This window comes from Ochotona curzoniae, unplaced genomic scaffold (assembly GCF_017591425.1).
Source record: "Ochotona curzoniae isolate NIBS_2020 unplaced genomic scaffold, NIBS_Ocur_1.0 scaffold_3890, whole genome shotgun sequence".
Lineage (NCBI taxonomy): Eukaryota > Metazoa > Chordata > Mammalia > Lagomorpha > Ochotonidae > Ochotona > Ochotona curzoniae.
In genome coordinates, this window is record NW_024467115.1 from 36099045 (window position 1) to 36125852 (window position 26808).

The 26808-nt window shown below is 53.0% G+C and overlaps 1 protein-coding gene across 1 annotated transcript in view; it reads left to right on the forward strand.

Annotated features, from left to right (window-relative positions):
• Nucleotides 1-1236: 1236 nt before the first annotated feature.
• SYTL3 (synaptotagmin like 3) overlaps nt 1237-26808 on the forward strand; it is a 51771-nt gene continuing 26199 nt past the window's right edge. Inside the window, exons 1-5 of the mRNA XM_040965393.1 lie at nt 1237-1535; nt 3927-4463; nt 6274-6492; nt 13137-13201; nt 26182-26233. Coding sequence (XP_040821327.1) covers nt 4336-4463; nt 6274-6492; nt 13137-13201; nt 26182-26233 — 464 coding nt within the window. The 5' untranslated portion in view covers nt 1237-1535; nt 3927-4335. The remainder of the gene's footprint in view (nt 1536-3926; nt 4464-6273; nt 6493-13136; nt 13202-26181; nt 26234-26808) is intronic.

Sequence of the window (26808 nt, forward strand, 5' to 3'; positions counted from 1 at the left end):
GGGCCAGGCCAAAACCAGGAGTCTGGGTGCTCCAGCTGGGTGTCCCAGTAGGTGGCAGGGATGCAGCCATCCCAGTGGGGACATTCACAGGAAGCCAGAATCAAGAGCGGTACCTGAGCCCTGAGCCCCGCAGCTGCCCTGCTGCGGGCAGTCCCTGCCGCATGCCCCCAGGGTGCGGAGTAGGGACCCTCTGCACCCTGCTGCACAGAAGCCCACTTTGTGGGTCCTCTGTGGTTCCACCTCACATGGGAACCTTCTGGAAATTCCTGGAAAATGTGCATTACCTTAAAGCAATGTGTGGTTTTCAAAACGTTTCTCCACCGCAATGAACTTCTGCTTGATTGCATTCTTCCACAAGCTTTTCTGAATGAGCCTCAAGTTTTTGTTCCATGCGGGTTCTGCCTTGTGTCACGTCTCAGGAAGGGCGCTTGGCACTTGCAAGGTGCCCAGTGGGTGTTTACTGAGTGGACGGCTGGGTCTGGAACAGGCAGAGTTTCATGTGGGCAGAGCACAGATGTGTGGGTTTGTCTAAGGGTGGTCAGATCTCGCATTTCTTCAGTAAGAGCCGTCCCCTGCCCATCTCTCCCCCCTTGATGTGCCTTTAAGGAACCCAGAACTCCCAGGAGTTCCTATCTGGGGTTTACCAGCCCAGCATGCACGGATCACATACTTGGGCACTGGAGTGGAAACAGCCACGTAACTTCCTGGGCAGGTGTATTGACCAAAAGCAAATCCTTTGTTTGAAATACCTGAGAACCAGATCGACCAGATAGTGGACTGACCCAGTGGGAGTGGAAACCAGACAGCAGCAGGAGGCAGCTTTCAGGAACTGGAGACCAAGAGACGGTGGGACAGACACGGGCCCCTTGGCACCCAGCCCGTGGCGCTCCATCAGGCACTGGCTTGTTTAAGATGTATTAGTTTATTTGAAAGTCAGAGTTAAAAGGAAAAAACAAAGAGAAAGATTTTCCATCCACTGTTCACTGACCAGATGGCCGTGACAGCCAGCATTGGCCCAAGAGGAAGCCAGGAGCCAGAAGCTGCTTCTGAGTCTCCCACGTGGGTGCAGGGGCCCAGGTAGTCGGGCCATCCTCTGCTGCTTTCCTGGGCCACTAGCAGGGAGCTGGACAGGAGCTGGATTTGAGTGGAGCATCCAGGATTGGAACCTGCGTCCTCGTGGGATGTTGGCATCGTAGGTGGTGGCTTTGCTTGCTGTGTCACAGCACCCCCTCCCCGTCCACACCTGTCACTTGTCCTCACTGGCGGCTTTCTTCTCTTTTCCAGGTACCTGGGGCCTCAGGGAGCTGAGGTCTGCTAGTTCTGCCTGCTCCTCTGGAAACGGAAGGTGAAGGAGGCACGCATGATCCAGCGGCTGGCGGAGTGACAGCCCCGAGTCTTTGTCGCCTGTCTTCTCCTGCTGCTCAGTCACACGCCTTGGAGAGCGCGGGTGCTCGGCGTTCCTTAGAGCCTGGAGACCGCATGCATCGCTCGCTCGGGCTCTGGCTGCCCTGTGCCTGGGCACCTCTACTCCTGGGGTAAGTGGCACCGAGCCAGCAGCGCTTAGCCTGCCATCCCATGAACCTGAATGGGGGAAGGATGACATATTTGTTTTCATTTTCCTTAAACTAAAACTTAGTATTTCCTTAAATCATGACTATGAGGGTCATAAAAATGTACAAACAAGTGGGATTAGAAGCTAAGCTCAGGAGCCAGTGCTGTGACTCAAGACTAATCTGCCTGCAGGAGCTGGCATCCCAAATGGGCACTGGTTCAAGTCCCAGCTTTCTGCCTGCGGCTAGGAAAGCATCAGAGGATAGCCCAGACCCCTGAGCCCCTGGACCCAACCAGGAGAGCTCGATGAAGACCCTGGCTCCTGGCTTTGGATCAGCTTGGCTCCCTCTGGCCGTGGCATGAGCCAGCGGATGGAGGATCTCTCTCTCTCTCTCTCCTTCTCTTCATAAATCTGTCTTTCAAATAAAAATAAATCTTTCTTTTTTAAAGAAAGCTAAACTTAGTGCAGGCTAAAATGGGAGCCCTTGAGGGACATCTGTGGCAAATCCAACTTCCAGGAACTTTTGAAGAGCCCTTGAAGAGGCAGCGAGCCACGGTAGAGTCCTCGGTGCACGTGGCCTTGTCCCCAGCTGAGACCACAGATGTCCCCGTAACCACATAATTACATCACTGCACTGTATCTATAACTGCACTGTGGATATTCCAATTCATTACAGCTTTGAAATTATGATGTTGATGAGATTACTGCTAGATATTTATTCTTTTTTTTTTAAGATTTATTTATTTTATTGGAAAGGCAGATATACAGAGAGGAGGAGAGACAGAGAAGAAGATCGTCCGTCTGATGGTCACTCCCCAAGTGACTGCAACAGTTGGTGCTGCACCAATCCGAAGCCAGGAGCCAGGAACTTCTTCCTGGTTTCCCATGCGGGTGCAGGGTCCCAAGGCTTTGGGCCGTCCTCAACTGCTTTCCCAGGCCACAAGCAGGGAGCTGGATGGGAAGTGGGGCTGCGGTTATTAGAACCATCACCCATATGGGATCCCGGGGCACGTTTAAGGCAAGGACTTTAACCACTATGCTATTGCACTGGGCCTGATATTTTTTTTTCTTAATGAAATTATATATTACTATATTGTAAATGTAAACAATTTGAGAGGCAGTGATGAGAGAGATCTTCCATTTGCTGGCTCACTCCCCAAATGACCACAGTGGCTGGCGTGGGCCAGGCTGAAGCCAGGAGCCAGAACCCCATCTCTGGATTCCCGTGCAGGCGACGGGGCCCACGTGCTCTCTCAGGTGCTGTAACAGGGAGCTGGGCTGAAAGTGAAGCAGCCAGCGCTGAAATTGACATTCTGATGTGGGATGCTGCACTCAAGCAGTGGCTTAACCCATTATGTCTTAGTGTAGGGACAGGCACTGTGATGCAATGGGTTAAGCTATTGTGTGCCTGATTCAAGTCCCGCCTCTGCTTCCTGCTAATGGGCACCCTGGCAGGCAGCAGTTGACGGGTCAAGGACTTGGGTCCCTGCCACCCACAGAGCAGACCTGGAAGGAGTTCTTGGCTCCTAGCTTCAGCCTGGTGCACTTGGCATTGCAGGCATGGGGCAGGGAGGGGGTGGAGGAAGCCAGCCTTTCTGTCTCTCTCTCATTTTTGCCCTCTTTCACTGCTGTTCTGATCTCCAGTAAAGAGACTTCAAAAATATTTCCACGTTACCAATTTCCTTTACTACCTAACGTGTTTTATTTTATGCGGCAAATGCCTAACACACGCACAAGGGTCGAGAACCTTGGCGCAGAGTTCCGCCTGCAAGCCCCATCAGGCTCTCGTTCACGAACGTTCGCTGGGTGGAGTGCCTGCAGCACGCGTTGTGTGAAGCGCGGCCAGCGGAGGTTAGCTTCTGCTGGAAGGATGTCTTATTCCGAGGGGAACAAAGACGGCATTGTGTTTTCTGGGTGACAGGATGTGGGCAGAACCTTCCAGCTGTATGGCTCAGATACCAGGCTTGGTGCGGCCGGTCGTGGGGAGAGCCACTGAAAGCCAGAAATAATTGATTGAAGAAGTTGCAGTGAAGCCACTTCACGCTTCCCTAATTGATTATAATTGTTGGAGTGTTTTTTTTCAAGGAATTATTTATTCATGTTGAAAGTCCAATTTACGGAGAGAGAGAAGCAGGGAGGCTTTAAATGTGAATTTTGAAGTCACTCGCAAAAATAGTGGCTAGCCGTGGGAAGCACTTCCTCGCGCATTCTCAGTGAGGCCGAGAGGGACCACGGAAGCGACAGCGTGGAGGGCAGAGGCTGTTCTGTGAAATGTCACGATCTCACAGTTTGGCACGACAGAAAACACTGCACTAAGCATCCGCAGGGGGCATTCCGTCTCCTCTGATTCTTTCTGCTGTTGTTCTCTCTCCAGGAGCTGAGGAGCCGGGCAAAGGTGGCTTTCCCTCCTCGCCACCTGCCCGCTTACCCTCACCAAGTTTCCTCTGTGCGGACATCACTTCTGCTATTGCAGAAATTTGCTGCTTGGGGCGTGCATAATTTAACACTATCTCTGGTCAGAAAAAAAAAAAAACAAAAACAAAAGAAAAGACAAACCTCAGGCCAGAGATACGCCTCTGTCTCGGGCGGATGTCAGAGGCGGCAGTGCAGGTGGCACAGGGCCCCAGTCATCTCCGGTGGTGACTCGGTACAGGGCCCAAGGGGCATGACACAGTCAGACGGCGGGAGACACGCACAGGCCCGGCGCACCTAAGACATGGAGAGCTCGCGGCCAATGGCATGAACTTGGTCACCACTGCCGCCGCCGCTGCCACTGCGGTCCCATGACCAACGCAGAGGGAATGGCCCAGGAAGTGGATCTGAGCTCCCTGCAGGACCTGGAACGGAACGTCGTCCTGCAGGTGCTGTACCGAGACCAGGCCGTTCGGCACATTGAGGAGGAAAGGATCCGGTACGCTGGGTGCCCTGGTCGGGCACTTCTTTCCGTCTTGGGCATTTCCTATTGGGGGCTGCTGGCATGTGCTCACTGCTGGTTGCGATCTTGCAGCTTCTGACTGCCCTGGGGCCTCTGCTCTGAGAAGGGCAGAAGGCATGGCCAGGCATGAAGCCTGGTCTTGCTGTTGATCTGAACTTGAAAGCTTAGCCAGGACCTGGGAGGCTGTTCTGGGTACCATTTAGACTTCTGCTTTTTGCCCTAAAGCTGGCTGCTCATCTGTCTGCCTTCTGGGTGGGATTAACTCTAGGACATCCTGCGGGATTCCAGCCAACCCTCGAGGGAAGAGCTGAGTGCAAGCTTCCCCTCCTTTATTTCTCTGGGGACATGAAGGTGCAAGCATGGCAGCCTGGGCAGTGCCCGAGTATCAGCAGGTACTCTGTGCTGCTCTTGGCTGCACCTGCAGCTGCTGGGGGCAGTGTCAGCACCATGGCCATGGCCAGGGCCACCTTGGAATGCCTTGGTGCCTGTTTATCAAGGCCATGGAGGGAGTGAGATTCAGAAAGTTCACAAACAGAATAGGTTTGATTCTGTTTCTAATGGCAGAGTTCTTTCAGAGTCTCCCAAGAAAACATAGCCATAAAATAAAACTTGACCTTATCAAAAGCTTGTAGAACAGGGGAAACCTTCAGGCTGAACAGAAGACTCGGTGTTCCTGCCCAGCCCACCTCGTCAATCCAGAACTTCTCTCTGTCATTTAAAAAATGTATTTCTTTGAAAGGCAGAGTTATAATGAGAAGGAGAGACAGAGAGATCTTCTACCAGCACCATTGGTTCACTCCCCAAATGCCTGCAACAGCCAGACCAGAGCTGGGCTGATCCGCAGCCAGGAGCCAGGAACTTCTGGGTCTCCCATGTGGGTATTGGGACCCAAGCACTTGAGCCATCCTTGGATGCTTTCCCAGGTGCATGAGCAGGGAGATGGTTGGAAAATGGAGCAACCAGGACTTGAGCCAGCACCCGCATTACATGCTGGCACCACAGGTAGAGTCTTAACTTACTATGCCACAGTGCTGGCTCTTGTGTCAAGGTGTTCTAGACATCCCTGTAAGTGGGTCTCCATTAGACACTGTAAAATGCTGGGGAAACGTGATTTTCTCTGAGGAGTCAAGATCCCTCAGTGACTTGAAGACATCATTCTTCTGATCAGGGTGAATCCTGAGTGAGAGAGAGAGAGATGGAGAGAGCTCTTCCATCCACTGGCTCACTCCCCAAGTGGCCATAGTGGCTGGGGCTCAGCTGAGCTGAAGCCAAAAGCCAGGAGTTCCACCTGGGTCCCTCCCATGGGTGGCAGGGCCCAGGCCCTTGGGCTGACCTTGGCTGCTTTCTCAGAGCAGCAGTGGGGAGCTGGCTCAGAGGTGGAGTGGCTGGCACAGGAATCAGAGCTCCAATATGGCTGTTGGCTATGTGACAATGGCTAGATGCTGCTGTGCTGCAGTCCCGCCCCGTATCAGTTCACTGTACTGGGTAACTTTCACCCAGAGCAGGGATGGAGGCAGCACGTTTAAGCTCATGTGCCCACTGTACTAGAATGGCCGGCCCTTTGTCCCTTTCTCTCTTAATCTCTCTGCTTGCTATGCTGATGGTGGCCTGGGAGGGAGGGTGATTTCATGGCTGAGCAGACCCCGGGACAGCCCTGACAGGAGGGCTGTCTACCTGGCTCACCCACTGCTATGTTGTGGAGTGCCAGCCTGTGCCCTGCCCCTACAGCCTGGCATCAGTGTTTCCCCCTGCCCAATCCTCTCTCTTTTACTGCCATGGGCCACAGGAAGCTGCGAGCGCACTTGCAGCATCTCCGATGGAGAGGAGCCAAGAGCCCGAGCCGGACGTACACAGAGAAGTCCTGTGCACGCTGCCAGCGGCCGCTGGGGCTCCTGCTGAGCCGGGGGGCTGTGTGCCAGGGTTGCAGCCACCGCGTGTGTGCCGCATGCCGCGTGTTCCTGCAGAGGACTCCCGTCTGGAGGTGTACCGTGTGCTTCGAGGACAGGTGAGCCTGGCCAGGGCGTCAGCCCCTCCTGCTGACCCCAGCTCTGCCGTCATTACCCTCTGCAAATGTGCCTAGAATGGAACAACTTTTCCCGACCTTGGAGTTATTCTAGACTGTATTATACAGACAGGCTATTGTTTTGTTTTTTTTTAAATAATGTACACAAGCTTGCAGCAGCTGAGGATGCGCTAACTTGGGGCTGAGGGTTCGTCTGCAGCTCTCGTGCGGTGCCCCAGTTCTCTCAGCGGCTTTAGCCTGGGGAGCAGCCCTGTGCGACTGTGAACAAGGCCTCTGTGCAGCAGGTGCTGCTCTGCCCTCCGCTGGATGCTCAGCCGAAGCATGGGTGCGGTCCCTAAAGGCTGAGCTACACTGCTTTGCACACACACTAACCTGGGACTGGTGTTGGGGTGAGATGCAGCATCATGCCCTCAGCCTCTGCTCAGAGCAAGAATGGGCTGGCAGGGATTCCCTGGGAACATGGAGCTGGTGGAGGGCAGGCCCCAGGATGCCAGAGAACCTTCGAGACAGCAGGCTCATTGGGCTCAGGTGAGCCCGAGAGAGAGAGAGAGAGAGAGAGAGAGAGAGAGAGAGAGACTATGAGACTTGAAACCAGCCTCTGGACATTGTTGTATGGGTGGACGTGACCAAGGTCAGGGTCAGGAGAGGTGCTAGCGACGCCGTGTGGGCTGGTGGGTCCCGCTCAGTCAGGGACATCTGTCCCAGACACCTGGGCTTACTCTGCTTTAACACCTTGGCATGTTGCAAGGCTTTGGGGATGTCAGTCATTTGGCCACACACAGAAGGAGTTCACCCTGATCTGGCCTCATAGCTCCCCATTGCCATTGACCATGTGCCGAGCCCCATGGACCGCCCTGCGGAGGCACTCCTGCACTTCCCAAGTTAGGACTTGCTGGACTCACAAACTTGCCAAGCTGGAGCTGCCCCGGCTGCCCACGTGTGTGCAGGCCTGGGCCCCAGGGCCGGAACGTCTCTGGCACGGCCTCAAGGTTTTTCCCATTCAGTGCATCATGTATAGATGAGCAGACTTCAAGTCATTGGAAAATATAATTAAAAGATATATGTCTTTTGGTGCAAAAGTTTTTTAAATCCCTGTATGTGTGGGGGATCTTCAAAATGTTTGTGGAAAATGCTGTCATGAAAAAAACAATTTGTGGATTTCAAGATGCTTGCACCAAAATACTTACCTTTTCATTGCATTTTTCATGAACTTTTTAAAAAAAAGATGTATTTATTTTTATTGCAAAGTCAGATATACAGAGAGAAAGATCTTCCGTCCAATGATTCACTCCCCAAGTGGCCGCAACAGCCGGTGCAGTGCGTTCAAGGCGAGGACCCTAGCCACCAGGCCACCACGCCGGACCCTTGCATGAGCTTTTTAAAGTCCCCTGGTATCTGAAGTTCTGTGAGAATCGTGGCCTGGGAAGGTTTTCTCCTTCAGCTGATAGTTAACTGTAAATTAATCAAAAGCAAGAGCTGAGCTGAGGCAATGCGCTGGTAAACCTTGTCCCCCGCCCCTCCTCCCTGCCCGTGTAACTTGACCACTCCGTACATGAAGTGTGGCTACTGAAGCCGCAGCTGCCTTATTGTGAAATATGGAGGTTCTCTCTCTCTCTCTTTTTAAAAAACTTATTGAAAAGCAGAGTTACAGAGAAAGGGAGAGAGCGAGCGAGCTCTTTCATCTTCTGGCTCACTCCACTAACAACAAGAGCAGGGGCTGGGAAATGCCGAGTCAGGGCCCAGGAGCTTCTGCCAGGTCTCCCGTGAAGAAGGCAGGGTGCAGGACTTGGGCCGTCTGCTGCTGCTCTCCCGGGCAGTGGGAAGTGGAGCACGCAGGACTGGGACCTGCACCTGCTAGGGGCCGCCTGCATTGTGGGTGGTAACTTCGCTTGCTGCACCACAGCGCCATCCCTGGGAATGTTCACAGAGCGCAGACGGGAACGCGGGTCCCAGTGAGGTCTGACAACGCAAGGGGCTGGGGAGCATTGAGATGGCTCCGGGCTGCGTGAGTTGGGAGACAGTGGCCATTTGTGAAGAAAACGTGCACAAGGAGCCAGAGGAGGAGATCCACACGCAGGAATTGGCTGTGGAAGTTCCCGAGACAGGCGGGCGGGGCACCCAACAGCAGGTGGCCATCTCACCTTTGTTCTCAGAGCCCCCTGCACCTGCGGCTCAGGTGGTCCCTTAGCTCCGTGGGGAGGCAAGGGTGTGTGCAGCACCTGTCTGCTGTGCCGGCCTTCATCTCTCTCACTTTCAGACCAGCAGCCAGCCCTTGCTTCTGGGTTTGGTATTTCGTTGCCTTGAGTGTTCCTCCCGGGTAGTAGCCCATGGTTACCTGTGCTACGTTTCAGGACCCAGCGTCAGGTCCTCCCTCTTTGGGATTCGATCCAGGGGTCTCAGGGTGTCCCTGCTGGGGGAGGGGCAACATGCATGAACTCCCGGTCTCCCTCGAGGCCCAGGGAGACTTTTGCAAGAAGTATTGGTAGCCACTTGATAAAATCTTGATCTGTCTTCCTCTGGTGTCCCTGCCTGCTCTTCTGGTTACCTAGGATTTAATCAGGACCATCGCTCCTCTTTCCTGTAAGATCACCGCAATCTGATCAGCCAAGCTCTTGGGAAAAACCCCTACTCTTTTGTAACTGCAAGCCATCTCAGAAGCAACACTATTTAAAGTGACAGTGTTTTCAACTGCAGGCAGGCCCTGGCGATTTCAGCTGGGAATGCCCAAGCAGCTGGACTAGCCCTCGTTGATTGCCTTTCTGCAACGCTCAGCTGCTTCATTGGCAGTCTGCTGCTGGTGGGCCTGATGAGCCGCCCGGCCCTCGCGCGGGCCCTCTGGATGCTTCCTTGTGGTCGGGGCTGGGTGGAGAGCAGGACTTTGCTGGGCCTTGGCAGGACCCCAGCTCGGCAGACCGATTCCCTGCCTGTGTCAGCAGAGGGGTGAATAGACCCGGGACATCTCTGACTTTGCCCGGTGCAAGAATTAACCACCTGCGTCCAGGTACTTACACTCCAACACGGCTGTGGGGGTCACTGAAGGGGGGCAGGAACAGGGCCAAGCTGTCTTTGGCTCAGGTCCTCTGTGAACTCATCACTGGACTTTTGTGCACTGGAATGTTCAAGATGATTTCCAACGGTTCCTTCTCTTTGGCTGAGGGGATGACAGCAGTCGGGGGGTGCAGGGCTGTGGAAATGAATGTCAAAACCCTCACAAGGATATTAGGAGCGAATTGGGCACCAGGTGCTTGGTGTTACAACTCCGGGGACTTTGATGCTACGGCCTGCCTGGGGCAGGTGTGTGGGTCAGGCCTCCTGACTCTGCACTTGCTCTGTCCATCTCTACATTTTGGCCTTTCAAGAAGTATTTACAGACTGGATTGAAGAACCAGGTCAGGAAAACAACTGCTTGTTGCTGGGGTAACCCAATGGCCCAAGCACCCCCAGAACCCCGCTGTAATGGACTCCTTTGGAGAGAAGTGCCACGCGGCTACGTTGGTTAGCGTGACTTACACCATGCTGTGTCGGCCCCCTGGACCTGCTCACCTGCCGTCATGGACGGGCAGGGCAGGAGTGTCCACCTGTTTGGCAGAGAAGCCTCCTGAAGTGTATTAGAGAATGGAGCAGGCCATGCTGGTCCTGCAGGAAGACTGGCACACAGGGGCAGCTTAGGCCCGGCGTTCCCAGCTGCAGAAAGGGCTGCTTGTCCCATAGCATAGGATGCTGGTATTTTTATTCTTTGTTTCTTTGATCACATAGGAGCTCCAGAGTCCTGCGGGCTTGTGCCAACTCCGACTTAAACTTCACAGGCAAGCATCCAGGTCAGATGAGATGCGAGGTGCCTGGCACTAGGTGATAGGCAGCTTGTGAGATCTGAGACCATGGCTGCAAGCTTGCTTCTCTCCCTCCCTCCCTCCCTCCCTCCCTTCCTCCCTCCCTCCCTCCCTTCCTCCCTCCCTCCCTCCCTTCCTCCCTCCCTCATCCCTCCTTTCCTCCCTCCCACTGATTCACTCCCCAAATGGTTATAATAGCTTGGTCTGAGCAGGCTGAAACCAGAAAAGCCTGGAGCTGCATCTTGGTCTCCTACATGGGTGGCAGGGGCCCAGGTCCTTGGACCGTCATCCACTGCCTTCCCAGGTGTGTGAGCACAGAGCTGGACCCAAAGTGGAGCAGCCGGAACATGAACAAGTTGCTCGTATGGGATGCCGGAACTTCAGGCAGCAGCGTAATCCCATAAGTTGCAATGCTGGTTTGGAGTTTCCTCCAGGTGGCAGGTGTCTGCATCTTCCTCTGATTCTTCCCCTTGCCTGGCTGTCATTGGTTACGATCTTGTATCTCTGGGCACATTTCCTTATCCAGGTCCATCTGGGTCCCAGTCCTGTTGACTACATATGGGAGGGTCTCTGTGCAGGACGCTTGTGCCCTGCTAGGGTGGGGGTCTCCGGAGTGAGAAGACCTGCAGGAACGAGAAACCTGGGATGGGAAGGTCTCTGTCGGCTGGGCCCTCGGTGGCACTTGCCGCTCTGCTCACATTGGGCCTTCCCTGCCGCCTAGTGTACCCTCCCTGCCCTGCGTGCACACGTGGATGAGAACCCAGACCCCGAGAGCTGGCACATGCTGGACTCCCACCAGGCTGGGCTTAGTACCTCCATCACCTCAGTCAGTCGCCCTGGCTGTTGATCCTCCACCTGCCGTCCAGTGCCAGTGGGGATTCCTTCTGCTGCGATGCGACGGAGGCTGGCAGGGGTTTGGTTTCCAAGTTACTGGCACACTTTTTGCCTCTGTCTAAATCCTGGACCTCTTTTTGTTTTCCGTAGCTCCAAAGGAAAAGTTACTGATGATCAAAAATCTGTTAGGAAACTAATGCTGTGTGTCTGTTTTCCTATTCTAGCCACTGGTGTGCTCAGGAGAGAATTACGGCTTCTAGCCAGAAGGGGACAGCAGTTTCTGACCATTATGAGCACACTGCAGAGAAAGACTTTTTTTTATTGTGGCCTTGAATGTATTTGGCGTTGCTTACGTTAATAGCGTTTGTAGCATTAAGCGATGTCCATCAGAGTTCATGCGTGGCTTCAATGTAAGGAGATTATTCCAGCAGATAGCTGCTTCCACTTCCTCTGCCGTGTTTTTCTCTTCCCCAGCTGGTGAACGGGCAGTGTTGTGGTGCGCTATGCGCATGTCTACCTCTTGCCTTCCTCAAAGGAAGCAGCTCCTCTTCGGTGGAGTGTGGTTTCTGAGTTGGGACCCCTCCAGGGTAAAATCCACGTTAGGACTTTGCTTTCACGTGGTCGGCAGGGGGTCGGCAGTGGTCGGCAGGGGGTCGGCAGGGGGTCGGCAGTGCTCGGCAGGGGGTCGGCAGTGGCCGGCGGGGGTCGGCAGTGCTCGGCAGGGGGTCGGCAGTGGTCGGCAGGGGGTCGGCAGTGGTCGGCAGGGGGTCGGCAGTGGTCGGCAGGGGGTCGGCAGGGGGTCGGCGGGGGTCGGCAGTGGTCGGCAGTGGTCGGCAGGGGGTCGGCAGGGGGTCGGCAGTGGTCGGCAGTGGTCAGCAGGGGGTCGGCAGGCAGGTGCAGCATTTCCTGTCCTAACCATTCAGGAGTGTGGTCCTGCCCTCAGGAACCACTGGCAGAGAAGATTGTTTCTGCTGAACCTCCAGCAAAGCACACCAAGCCCCCCTCCCAACTTCAGGTCCTTTCTGGAACCTTCTTGGCTCTGGGCAAATGTGGACACATGCCAACCTTTGCCCAAGGGTGAGCTCCCCTAAGTCAAAGGCACGGTTAGCTTTTATCACCCCAAACCCAAACACGCCAGATGCAGTAAGTCACACAGGTGGTCTTTATTTCAGCAAGGGAAGTGGCCGTGGAGAGAAAAGGGAGCTGGCAAATGTGTAAAGACTTTGAGAGGCTGAGTTAGAAGGAGAGAAAGATTGTCCATCTGCTGGTTTGCTCCCTAAGTGGATGCCATGGCCAGGTCTGGGCCAGGTTGAAGCCAGAAGCCTGGAACCCCATCTGGCTCTCCCCTGTGACTGTAAGGCCCCGAGGCCACCTTCTGTTACTTTCCCAGGCACATTATCAGGGAGCTGGATTGGAAGTGAAGCAACCAGAACTTGAACTGGTGCCCCTGTGGGATGTGGATGTTACAGGCAGTAGTTTAACCCACAGTATCATGATGCCAGCCTCAAGTCATCTTGCCTTCCCAGCTCTTTGGAGCCAAACATAAGAGGGGATGTGAGGGGCTCAGCAAGTTCATGCAAATGTGTTTTATTATTATTATTATTATTGGTCTTGAAAAATCTTTTTTTTTAATTTTAAATTTTATGGAGCAATTCCATAAGGTCTGGGGGTTCCCTATCCCCTCTCCAGGTTCCCTCCCCCTGTCTGCTTTTCCCCATGTTATTACAGGAGTAGAGTTCTTCATAAGCAGTCATAGTCCATCATTCTGTTATTTAAGTGTATCCTGACGTTGCTGACAATGCCAGACATTCCAGCATCCTATTATCAAGATACATTCACTGGTTTCATCGGGAGTCCATCTTTGATTTGTTTTTAATTCAACTTGTCAGGAACTCTTTGCAATGGCCTCGAGGTGTTCCCTGTCTGCCCACACTGAAGCCCGCTTTCCGCTTGCTTTTCCAGAAATGTGAAAATAAAAACCGGAGAGTGGTTCTTTGAGGAACGAGCCAAGAAATTTCCAACCAAAGGTAAGTGGTGAGGCCAACGATGGCTTCCTACGCCTAGCAAACGTTGGGTGTTAGGACTTCGTAAGAGAAGGGCTGTGATGGCCTTCGTACGGTCATGAGTCAATGTGACGACACGTTACAGGTTACGTGGGCTTTTAGACTTCCTGGCCCGGTGGCTTTCAGTCTACACGTGGAACCAGCACCTGCAGTTCCCAGTGACCTGAGCCGCCACCAAGACTCGCCAGGGTCTGCACTGGCAGACAGCTGGGGCCAGGAACCAAGGCCAGGTTTGCTGAGCTGGGGTAGGGGTGTGCCAGCCTGTGATTTTGTCATTTAAACAATTTTAATTTATTTGAAAGGCCGAGGCAAAGAGAGAGAGGTTCTTTATCCATTGTTTCACGCCCTCAAGTGTTCGCCAGAACTGGGGCTGGGTCAAGTTGAAACCAGGAGCCTAGAACTTGGTTCAGGTCTCCCATGTGGGTGGCCGGGACTCGAGCTGGTACCTGAGTGGTGTGCCTGTGCTGCAGGAGATGGCTCACCCATTGTGCCACCATGCCAGCCCGTTTTGTTTGGCCGACATACTTTTGGCAGGTGGCAGATCCCTCCAGCTCATAGTACTCAAATCCCTAGTTTAGAAATACTAACACTGAAAAATGAGATTTCAATGCTTTCTTTATAACAACTCACTGAAGAAGTCTCCTTTGCCGAAATTTTGTACTTATTGCTGGATTCCAGTTAGGGAAATGAGTTTTCAAGCCAGAATACGTGTGTGCGCACAAGCACCTATGTGTATGTGGATGTGTGTGTGTGTGTGAGTGTATATACATGTGAAGGATACTGTCTATGGGTGTGAGTGTGTATACATCAGTGTGCAAGGATGTGAGTGTGTGTGAGTGCCGGGGTGTGAGTGTGTGTGTGTGTGTGTGTGTGTGCGAGTGCCGGGGTGTGAGTGTACATACATATGTGTGTGTGTGCGAGTGTGCAGGGATGTGGTTACGTGTGTGAGTGTGTGCGAGTGCCGGGGTGTGAGTGTATGTACATATGTGTGTGTATGCGAGTGTGCAGGGATGTGAGTGTGTGTGTGTGTGCAAGTGTTGGGGTGTGAGTGTACATACATATGTGTGTGTGTGTGCGAGTGTGCAGGGATGTGAGTGTGTGTGTGTGTGTGTGAGTGCCGGGGTGTGAGTGTATGTACATATGTGCGAGTATGCGAGTGTGCAGGGATGTGGTTACGTGTGTGAGTGTGTGTGAGTGCCGGGGTGTGAGTGTACATACATATGTGTGTGTATGCGAGTGTGCAGGGATGTGGTTACGTGTGTGAGTGTGTGAGTGCTGGGGTGTGAGTGTACATACATATGTGTGTGTGTATGCGAGTGTGCAGGGATGTGGTTACGTGTGTGAGTGTGTGCGAGTGCCGGGGTGTGAGTGTATATACATATGTGTGTGTATGCGAGTGTGCAGGGATGTGGTTACGTGTGTGAGTGTGTGTGTGAGTGTGTGTGAGTGCCGGGGTGTGAGTGTATGTACATATGTGCGAGTATGCGAGTGTGCAGGGATGTGGTTACGTGTGTGAGTGTGTGTGAGTGCCGGGGTGTGAGTGTACATACATATGTGTGTGTATGCGAGTGTGCAGGGATGTGGTTACGTGTGTGAGTGTGTGTGTGAGTGTGTGTGAGTGTACATACATATGTGTGTGTGTATGCGAGTGTGCAGGGATGTGGTTACGTGTGTGAGTGTGTGTGTGAGTGTGTGTGAGTGCCGGGGTGTGAGTGTACATACATATGTGTGTGTGTATGCGAGTGTGCAGGGATGTGAGTGCGTGTGTGTGTGAGTGCCGGGGTGTGAGTGTACATACATATGTGTGTGTATGCGAGTGTGCAGGGATGTGGTTACGTGTGTGAGTGTGTGTGAGTGCCGGGGTGTGAGTGTATATACATATGTGTGTGTATGCGAGTGTGCAGGGATGTGGTTACGTGTGTGAGTGTGTGCGAGTGCCGGGGTGTGTCCCTGACTTCACTTGCTCACCGTCTCTGCAGCGCCCTCTCCTGTGTGAGCGGAGGTAGGTCACCATGGCCTTTGCTCGCGCTAGGGGAGGGAGGAGAGGACTGGCACGCGCGGGTTCTCTGTGTTGGGAGGTAAGTCTACAAGAAGAAAGACATCAGTAAGAAGGGGGGAGGGCAGCCGGCCTGAGCTGAAGCATCGCGTGTCCCTCAAGATGTAAAACGCACACACGAAAGACCCGGCTTATGTCCTGTTCACAGAAACCCCTCCGATGCCGCGGGACCCCCTTTTCGCACTGTCCTGGTTCAGCAGAGTTGGGCTGGAGGGGCAGGAGAGAGGCCGGGACGGGCCAGTTTGGAGGACAGAGCTGGCCCTGCAGGAAGGTCGTCAGGACGGGAGCGGGGTCGGATGGTGACAGCTTCATGAGCTCATCCCGAAGCGCCCTGAGAGAGGCAGCTTTTCCATCTGCTGGTGGCTGCGGTGGCTGGGCTGGGCCAGTTAAAGCCAGGGACATTTCTGCAGGTTTCCCGCCATGTACTGGTGACTCGGTGAAATGCATGCAGCATTTGATTCCCTGTCGGCGGTAAGGAGCCCGTGGAGCCAGCATTCCACATGGATACCGCTCTGTGGCTTGGCTGCTCCAATCTGATCTCGTCCTGCTAATGGCCTGGGAAGAGCAACGAAAAACAACCAGGCCTTGGGCCCCTGCTATCCACACGGGGACCTGGAAGAAGCTCCGGGCTCCTGGCTTCAGCCTAGCCCAGCCCCTGTTATCCACATGGGGATCTGGAAGAAGTTCCAGGAGTTCCCCAGATGCACTTCAGGTCTGAGAGTCTGTGGCAAAATAGCAAGTTAGTAAATCATTGTAGCGGAAATTTCTAGATTATTAATAACTAGAATGGTGGAACTGAAAAATCTTTTTGGGCATCTGCTAAACCTGTAAGGATGTCTCCCTCTTCTGGCTATGCCCTGTAATTGCATGTGTTTTCCTTTTAAAAATTACTATGACATTTAAAAATTATATTTATTTTAAAAAATTTATTAATTTTTTTATTGGAAAGTCAGGTATACAGAGAGAAGAGATGGGAGAAATCTTCCATTCACTGATTTACTCCCCAAGTAGGCACAACGGCCAGAGCTGTGCCGATCCAAAGCCAGGAGCCAGGAGCCTCTTCCTGGTCTCCCACGTGGGTGCAGGGTCCCAAGGCTTTGGGCTGTCCTTGACTGCTTTCCCAGAGCACAAACAGGGAACTGGATGGGAAGTGGGGCCACTGGGGCACAAACCAGCATCCATATGGGACCCCAGCGCATTTAAGGCAAGGACTTTAGCCGCTAGGCTGCTGTGCCGGGCCCAAAAAGTTATATTTCTTTATTTGATAAGAGATGGCATTTGAGGGGAGAGAAACAAAAGGGGAGACAGAGGCCAAGAGAGAGCTTCATTCAGTGCTTCATTCCCCGAGCCAGGAGGCGTACCCTCACCTGCTGTTTCAGGGTTGCCTGTCAACAGGAGGCCACGCTTAATTAAAAGCAGAAAGCTGACAATGTAGACCAATTCTTTTCTTTTTTTTTTTTTAAAGATTTATTTTTATTATTTTTTATTGGAAAGGCGGATATACAGAGAGGAGAGACAGAGAGGAAGATCTTCCGTCCGATGATTCACTCCCCAAGTGAGCCGTAACGGTCGATACTATGCCGATCCGAAGCCAGGAGCCTCTTCCGGGTCTCCCACGCGGGTGCAGGGTCCCAAAGCTTTGGGCTGTCCTTGACTGCTTTCCCAGAGCACAAACAGGGAACTGGATGGGAAGTGGGGCCACTGGGGCACAAACCAGCATCCATATGGGACCCCAGCGCATTTAAGGCAAGGACTTTAGCCGCTAGGCTGCTGTGCCGGGCCCAAAAAGTTATATTTCTTTATTTGATAAGAGATGGCATTTGAGGGGAGAGAAACAAAAGGGGAAACAGAGGCCAAGAGAGAGCTTCATTCAGTGCTTCATTCCCCGAGCCAGGAGGCGTACCCTCACCTGCTGTTTCAGGGTTGCCTGTCAACAGGAGGCCACGCTTAATTAAAAGCAGAAAGCTGACAATGTAGACCAATTCTTTTTTTTTTTTTTAAAGATTTATTTTTATTATTTTTTATTGGAAAGGCGGATATACAGAGAGGAGAGACAGAGAGGAAGATCTTCCGTCCGATGATTCATTCCCCAAGTGAGCCGTAACGGTCGATACTATGCCGATCCGAAGCCAGGAGCCTCTTCCGGGTCTCCCACGCGGGTGCAGGGTCCCAAAGCTTTGGGCCGTCCTCGACTGCTTTCCCAGGCCACAGGCAGGGAGCTGGAAGGGAAGCGGGGCTGCCGGGATTAGAACCGGCGCCCATATGGGATCCTGGGCGTGCAAGGTGAGGACCTTTAACCACTTGCGCCACCGCGCCGGGCCCTGTATATTCAATTTAGACATTTTACTTTAGAAAAGAATTGGGGCCCGGCGCGGTGGCGCAAGTGGTTAAAGGTCCTCACCTTGCACGCCCGGGATCCCATATGGGCGCCGGTTCTAATCCCGGCAGCCCCGCTTCCCTTCCAGCTCCCTGCCTGTGGCCTGGGAAAGCAGTCGAGGACGGCCCAAAGCTTTGGGACCCTGCACCCGCGTGGGAGACCCGGAAGAGGCTCCTGGCTTCGGATCGGCATAGTATCGACCGTTACGGCTCACTTGGGGAGTGAATCATCGGACGGAAGATCTTCCTCTCTGTCTCTCCTCTCTGTATATCCGCCTTTCCAATAAAAAATAATAAAAATAAATCTTTAAAAAAAATAAATTGAATATACAAGCGATCTATTTAGGCTTTTTTAGAAATAACTCTCGGCATTTTGTAGATTTATGTGAAAGGCAGAGTGACAAGGAGAGAGGAGAGATCTTCCAGGCGTTGCTCACTCCCCAAGGGGGTGGCAATGACCCTGCCAGGGCCACAGCCAGGAGCCAGAAGCTCCAGGGGTCTCCCCGGCGGGTGCAGGGACCCAGGTGCTTGGACCGTCTTCTGCTGCCTTCCCAGACACATTAGCAGCCAAGACTCAGACTGCTGCTCCTGTGGGATGCAGATGGCGGCTTAACTTGCTGTGCCACAAAGCCAGGTCCACTGTGGTGTTAATTCTGGGGAGGAATGAAAAGATTTAGGAAGGCAAGGCCTCTGGTCATTCTCTTAGTGATTCGTCATGTAACAGACTGGGCTGGCTATCCTGATACTCTGATGGAGAACAACTTTAAGCCTCCGCCACCTCTCCTTCCCCCTCGGCTAGGAAGTGTGCTTATCCTGTGGGGAGCTGCTCGGGGTCCACGGGCACGGCAGGGCACAGTGGGGCCGGTCACAGATCGCCTGTCCCCACGGGAGCCGGAGACACTGGGTGGGGCAGAGGTCATCAGGGCAGAGGTCGTTTACCCACTGGAGTCAGAGCTGACCTTCTGACCTGTGGCTTCCAGCCAGGGCTCCCCGGTCAGCGACTTTGTTCATTTTGTTGTCGTTGGTGCTATGGCTAGGTAGCTAGGCAGAGCTGTAGTTCCATATGCAGTGAATGTGACCACACCTGTGCAGCCTGGCAACGTTAGAAAGAGGAATGAATAAGGACTGAGGATGGTCCAAGAGGGCAGAACTTCATGCAACAATGTTAAAACGGTCATTATGAAGAGGGGAGAAGAGGGTGGAAATGGCTACTTGAAAACCTGGCAAGCAAGCGGTGCACTGCCAGTGCGGCTCCCTTCGCGTCCAGCCCAACAGCCAACGCGAAACGCAAATGGCAGCGGGCTTGGCGCGGGCAGCCACTGGAGCGTCGCTGTGCTGCTGAAGGAATGATGCAGCCACGGGCAAGTGGTTCTTCAAAAAACAACTGCTGGGACACCTGCCTCCCCGCTCTGCCTGCCCAGGTTCAAGTCCCGGCTCCACTCCCAATGCCCACTTCCTCCTCATATGCACCCCGGAGCTAGGAGCTGATGGTTCAGGCTGTGACTGTCACCCGCAGCGGAGGCTTAGGCTGAGTTTTGGCCTCCTGGCTTCGGTCGACTCTACCTTCAGGAGGACAGATCCGCAGAGAAATCTCTCTGTCTGCCTTGTGAACACAGTGAGAGTAAATACTCGGCCAGCATCTAAGAGGCGCTACAACGCCGGGGCCGCCCGCCCGCCGGAGCCCTGCCTTCACTCTCCTCTGGCACAGGCAGAATAACTGGACCCCTAGAATGGGGGCTGTCATGCCCAGGTGCCCAGAGGAAGCCCATGCCAAGCGGGTCACACCCAAGGGGGTGTTCCCATGAGAACTGTGTGTGTGCTGTGATGGCTTCCCTGCCCTCCCCCTTGCACAGCCTCCCTGGTGGCCCAGCGTGGCCCATGTTGCGTGGCCCATGTTGCGAAGGACTGGCCCTAACACGTGCGTTTCGTCAGCCCCGCAGCATGACCTCCCGAGGCTGGCGGCTGTGTGTGGCTAGGTCCGTTGGGCCTGGTGTCGGTGAGCACCGGAAAGTCTTGGCTGATTGGTTTGATCTGCTCTGGGCGATCTGTGACGTGTGAAAGTAATGAGTTGAAATGCGCCACTGTTATCTGTCCCATTAGGGCTGACCATGTTGGTTTGAGACTGTTGGAAGTCACCCTGCTTTTGCTTCTGTGCCAGGCTGCCCTGGAGGCGACGGACACCCCCTTTCACCCTGTGCAGCGACGAGCAGCCTTGCTGGTGGTGGCATTGCTTGCGGTATTTTTCTTTAGAACTTGGACTGTGTCCTTGTGCGCCCTCCGCCTCACATGTCTGCTAAGAATACTGCTCTTCTCAGCCCTCTGTGGTCTGACTTGGCATATTTTTCATGTAGTTTCTATAATTCTCTCTATCTTATATATTTTTTTTAAAAAAAGATTTATTCATCTCTATTGCAAAGTCATATATATAGAGAGAGGAGGAGAGACAGAGAGGAAGATCTTCCATCCATCCGCTGATTTACTCCTTAAGTGGTCGCAACAGCTGGAACTGATTTGTTCCGAAGCCAGGAGCCAGGAACCTCCTCCAGGTTTCCCACACAGCTGCAAGGTCCCAAGGCTTTAGGCTGTTCTCGACTGCTTTCCCAGGCCACAAGCAGGGAGCTGGATGGGAAGCAGGGTCTCTGGGATTAGAACCAGAGCCCATATGGAATCCCAGGGTGTTTAAGACGAGGACTTTGGCCACTAGGCCACCATGCAGGGCCTCGCTTATATCTTTGATTGTTTGGCTGATATGCGAGTACTTTGAAACATTTGTGGAAATATGCCTTACCTTTTAGCCCCATTTTCCTGGGAACTGGGTGAAGCCCCTCCCATGCTGTGCTGGGCGTCTTCAGTGGGCCATGTCCACTTGGCGTCCTGCAGGCCTCCGGTACCTGGAAGTGCGTGTCTCTCCCAAGACTGGGGCTGCTTCCATAACTCTTCTCTGATTTCCCTTCCTTTTTCCTTCACTTTCTGAAAGCCCTGACTGTGTCGGCTCAGTTCACGGCATCCGAGGGTCCGAGGGCCGCCTTCGCTGCTCTGTTTTCCCCGGCTGGAACGTTTGGAGAGTTCCCATCTTTCTTCGTGCTCATCTAGTCCACGATGAAGCTTTCGACGACATTTTCAACTCTGGTTTACTGGACAGATGTTCTGGACTTCCTGAACACCTCATTTTCAAGACTTTGGGTTTTTCAGAATCGCTCGTTCCTGTCGCGCCCACGTGTCTTACCGCCCAGCAATAAGACGCAGACGCGAGTGAAGCCTCCTGCGGTAAAATTTATTGTGCACACAACATGAAGCGGAAAAAAAGGGGCGGAATCCCAGCAGGCTTCTGCTCTTATGTGCTGTCTGGCCCCGCCTCTGCCGATGATAGGTCGGCGTCATGATTACGCAGGGTTCTGGGCGACTGGATTCGTCAGTCCCAGTGTTTACGTGCCTGCCGCGCCGCAGCTCACTGCGCATGCGCTAGGCACGTGCGCAGTACTGTGAAAGCTACGTGACTTTCCACCAGGCACCAAGATCTAGCCTCTCTGGCCGGCGCCATTTTGGGTACGGCATGTAGCCAGTACATACAGATATGGCTGGCAACATCTCCCTCCTTCTTATACAATAGAAAAATAAGCTGGTATGGGCCTGTCTTAGGTTGTAGACTCAAGGCGCACGATCCGTCATAGGGAGGCTGCGTGGCTTGACGTAGTCCCTGTCTTAGACCGATAATTGTCTGGGTCTATCTTACCCGTCATGGGCTACAACCGCGGTGGTTGTAAAGAGCAATGTCTCGACAAGTTAGTTATAAGATTGACTACCCTCTCGCGTGCAATGGAAAAATCCTGCGAGGTGCAAGGGCTAGTCAGGTGCATTATGCATCATGCTCGAACTCAGTGCAATGCCATAATGACCTGAGGTGCAGGAGCCATGATGTCCATGCTCTTAACTAAGCCTGTTGAAGCATGCTCAACCATACCATGGGGGAGTCACCATACTGCATGGCTAGTAGGGCTTGATGTATTGTCACACAATCTCGCTGAGCGCGGTGTCTCAGACGACACAGGCAAAAAAGGCATAAGGCACAGCCTGCACATAAGAGCAGAATCAGCACAACCACTCCCACCCATTCCTTAATATGGGAAGTGATGTTCCAAATCCAAGTGGCTAGGGTTTCAGCAACAACATGATCCACCCGTGTAGAATTAATCTGGACAATGGCAATTCTCAACTCCGACTGTAAAATATCAAATTCTCTCGTCCAATTTCCTAAAAGATAGGAAGAAAGCTGGCAAGAAAGATTAGCAGCCATTGAAACATTTTGAAAAGGAATATAAGTAACACATAAACCTTGACACTAAAATTCTCAGGAGACGCTTGAAAACAAAGCGTGTCCTGTAGGGAGAATAAAAAATTACTCATATTCTCCTTAATATCATCATAAGGGAGAAAAGGCAAATCCAAAGAAGAAAAAATCAAGGAAACACTCGGGCTGAGTGGGCGACCGGTAAGGGTCATGGAAAAACACTCAAAACTCCTCATCGTGGCTCAGCAATCACGATCCTCACAAGCGCCATACAGACCATTAGTTGCACCATCAGCCGTGTTTGCACTGGGCGGGGCACCATTGTCCTGTGGGATTGTAGGAGGAGTTTCTGATTGCGGGGTTGCATGAATCTTCCCCAAGTCAGATCCTCGTGCAAGCGTTCCAGCGGTTGCAGAAATGTCAGAAGGCGGTGATGGACAGGAACGAGTCAATCGAGCTGGAACCCAAACCGGAACTGGGGCGTCCTGTGGAAACACACAAATGGCTCCTCGAGCCTGCCTAATAACTGGGTCTGGGCCCTTCCATTTGGACTCCAGAACATCCTTCCACTTGACCCAAGATTGCTCTTGCGCCGTCTTGAGGGAATGACGATCTGCAGCACTGAGGCCTTTCTCATCCAGCTGTAAAAAATTGATGGTGAAGAGAGCCAGGGCTAGAGTGGCCCGAGGGCTCTGACTGGCGAGGCCAAGTGATTCCCAGGTGGTTTTTTGCTTTTGTAACAATTCCTTAATAGAGCGATGAGCACGTTCGATTATCCCCTGACCTTGTGGATTATAAGGGATGCCAGTCACTAATTTGACACTCATTTTCTGCATTACACGTGCCACAAAATCAGCAAAGGGCTCATCCGGCTCCTGCTTAACCTGTGTAATGCCCAGTTTCTCTTGCCCTTTAAGTGAAAGGGCCTTCCATGCCTTTATAGCTGCAGTAGAGATCTGGGTATACACTGGCCATGGATAGCTATTTTGATCATCAGAGTATTGGCCTTGTCCGGAAAGCATATTATAAGTCCAGGTCAAAGCATCACCGCCGCGCTGTTGGTTTGCCCGGGCGGTCTCAGCCAAAAGCTCTTGCCATAGGCTCTTCCAATTTAGATATGATCCGATATTAGGGAGAACAGCCTTCACCACAAATTGCCAATCAGAGGGAGTCATATTCATTCCCCCCATACGTTCTAACAGGGACAAAGTATAATTGGCGTGAAGACCATATTGCTTTACAGACATGGCCAATTCTCGCACTAATGCTGCATCTACCTGTCTGTAAACTCTTTCCCTTTCTTCTTCTAAGACGGGGAACATATCTTGAAGTTCCCGGCGCGCGGCTGCATCGATGAAGGAAGAGCCGGCACCATAACTCATGGGCGGGGCAGATGGCGTCACAGGAGGAGGAGCCATTGATGAAATGGCTCCAGAGTCCTGAGGCCATGGGCCGCGCGTGGCCGGCGCAGTAGCACCGCCATTATCTTTCTTCTCCTTTTCTAATCCTTGTCTATTTCCTGCAGGTTTACGTTCTAAGCGCCTATCCCACTTATACCCTTCCTCAGCGTCGGAAGTCTCCGAACTTGATGAGGAAGATACTGCTTTAAGTTTCACCTTTATTTTTTGCTTCAAACCGGTTCTCCTCTCCCGCTCTGTTTCTGAGAGACTATCCTGGGCAGACTGAAGGGCTTCGTCACTCTCTCTGACCGCTCCCTTATGGGGGCATAAACCATCTGCAAAAATTTCACCAGAGAGACTTGTGCGCCCATGTCTATAACCAGAAGCGGCGGCTCATATACCTCCGATTTATGCTCCTAGTCACCCGAAAGTTCTCCCTCTCAGAGCTCCTTACCTGTTTTTTGGCCGCAGTTCTGACTCCGTCCCGTTCAAAACGGGAGGCCCCCTCCAAGTCCCGGGTTCCCGGCACCAGTTGTCGCGCCCACGTGTCTTACCGCCCAGCAATAAGACGCAGACGCGAGTGAAGCCTCCTGCGGTAAAATTTATTGTGCACACTAACATGAAGAGGAGGGACCTCGAACCCCGGCAAGCTTTTTGCTCTTATGTGCTGTCTGGCCCCGCCTCTGCCGATGATAGGTCGGCGACATGATTACGCAGGGTTCTGGGCGACTGGATTCGTCAGTCCCAGTGTTTACGTGCCTGCCGCGCCGCAGCTCACTGCGCATGCGCTAGGCACGTGCGCAGTACTGTGAAAGCTACGTGACTTTCCACCAGGCACCAAGATCTAGCCTCTCTGGCCGGCGCCATTTTGGGTACGGCATGTAGCCAGTACATACAGATATGGCTGGCAACACGTTCCTGGGCTTCTCATTCATGAGTTGTGCTAACTTTGATGAACTGTATGAATTCTCTGGATTCTCACCGGGCCTTTTTAGAATGATTCTTTTAAATTCTTTATCAGGCATTTCATCAAGACCCTCCCTGCTGAGGAGGGCCCGTGGTTCTGGGCCGCGTGCTGTTGCCTCGTGTCTTGTGCTCCTGCTTCGAAGAGGAGCCTTTGCGGGGGACAAGGCTTTGGGGGGACAAGGCTCTGCGCTGGTGCAGAGCCTGCAACCTCAGAGCACCTGCAGCTCAGGACTGGTGCAGAGGTTGCCATCTACCGTACCAGCATTCCATGTGGGCGCTCACTTGAGTGCAGGCCACTCCGCTTACAAGCTAAGTCCCTGCTCGTGCGCCTGGAAGGCCATGGAAGCCACTCCAGCTGCTTGGGCCCCTGTAGTGCACGTGGGAGACCTGGGTGCAGTCTCCGGCAGAGGGTTCAGCCTGGACCAGCTGTGGTTATGGTGGCCCATGGGGGAGTCAACAGAATCCAGAGCTCTCTCTGTGTCTGCTCCTGCCTCGTGTTTCCCTACCTTAAACAAAAAAATCTAGGAAAAAAATTCACTGTCCAGCTGAGGAGACAGCCATGGAGAGGACTTAAAAACAATTTGGCAAAAATGGAATTGAACAATGACTGCGGGAGGGGATGTCTGGTCCAGCATGGAAGATGCGCAGCTGTCACCAGTGCAATGCTTGGCTCCAGGCTTCCCTGGCCAGTGCCCGTGGCCGCCAGGACCGGCAGGGGGCGGCCGAGAGCCGTCCTGGGCAGGGCTGCCGGGAAGCCGAGTGGTTGGCGACCCAGTGGTTGTCGGGGTGGTCGGGGCAGCGGGGGTCGCGGCTCGGGAGAGGCCGGGAGGAGCAGCGCAGGAACCTCTCCCAGGTCGGGATCCTTGACCTCTGAGCCTGACCCAGGCGCTCACCCCCGCTGCTGTCCGCCCCTCTGAGGACCTCCCCCTCTGCGTCCCTCATTTTTCTCACTACTCCACCTGTCAGTGTGTCCCCCGGAAGACGTGCTAACATTTACCTGTTAAGGTAAATCTGTCTTAGGAGTGGGTTGAAAGGGCATTTCAGTATCGCAAAAGAGGGGAGGAAAGATGAGCCTAATTTTAGTGCAAAAATATTCGAAGTCCATGCAGAGGTGGGAGCTCTCGAAACGTTCGTGAAAATGCCTATTCTGAAAAAAACTAAGCGTGGACTCAACTTTTTTTCTCCTTTCTCTAAAATGAGCTTCAGGTTTTCATTTCATTTTTCCCCGTGAGCTTTTGGATATGCCCTTGTTCCTGGTAGGAACAAGGTGGCAGAGTCCTCCGGGGGCTCCCAGTGGGCACAGCCTCGGCTGCAGTCCCGGTCTGTCCCTGCCTGGACCTGTGGCCGCAGATGCTTGGCTTCGCGGCTGGCGTCTCAGCAAAGGCGAAGCCTCTTTTCCCGACCCAGAAAGGGTACAGGTGCAGGCCCGTCTGGGCAATGATTAGCCACTGCGAGGAGCACTAAGCAGATTACATTTTTATAAGATTAATTTAATCCTCATCACGAGGGGTGTTTACAGGAACATTGCATTCGATTATGAATTGATTCCAAATGGGAGCTGGGCACGTTTGAACCATTTTTCAAATTACCCAGATTTAGAAAAAGTCTAATCTGTTAGCAACGTTTAATAAGTGCACTCATTACCAACAGTTAGGATCCGTCTGTCTGTGAGACGGTAACTTTGGTGGTTCTTACAGCACTCAATGGCAGAACAGTGTAAACGTCTCCAGCAATGTTTCTATCAGCCCCAAAGCCTCGCTCTTCCAACCATAACAAGGGATGCTGGGGGAAGAAAGTCCTTTATGACTTCCCGTGTTGAGTCGCGCTAATGAATGACCTTTATTGGTATCTCCTGCAGGCAAACACGAGACAGTTGGGGCCAGGCTCCTGCAGGCTTATCAGAAGCCGAGGTGAGTGTGGGTGCTGGGAAGGACACTGTGTCCTGGGCCCCTGGGTGGGGGCCGGGCAACTGTGGGAGGGCGCCCCCGAGGGCTCAATGTTCAGATGTCACTGCTTAGGAATGCAGCTTTTTTTTCCTTTTTTATGGTGAAGTGCCTGGAAGACATTCCAACAGAGATTGCTTATAAAAAGGCTTCTAGGTAGTCTAGCATTTTCTTCCAAAACCTTCTTTACAAAAAGAAAAGAGACATATATTAAAGTCATTTATTATTTTATGATACAGTTCTATAGGCTCTGAAAGGCAGATTTTAATGGAAGGGGGAGGAGGGATGGAAGCTCTTCTCTCTGCTGGTTCACTCTCCCAGAGACCTCGATGGCCAGAAATAAGCTGATCTGAAGCTGGGAGCCCCAAGTGGGTGCAGGATCAGAGCCCTTGACCCGTACTGCCATCCCAGCCACAGGCAGAGTGGATGGAAGGTGCTAGCAGGTGGAAGATGAGCAAATTGAGCCATCATGTTGGCCTCCCTAAACTTGCTGTTTTGGTTCTTCAATTCTCTCCTGCTTGGTTCTGTAAGGACACAGACTT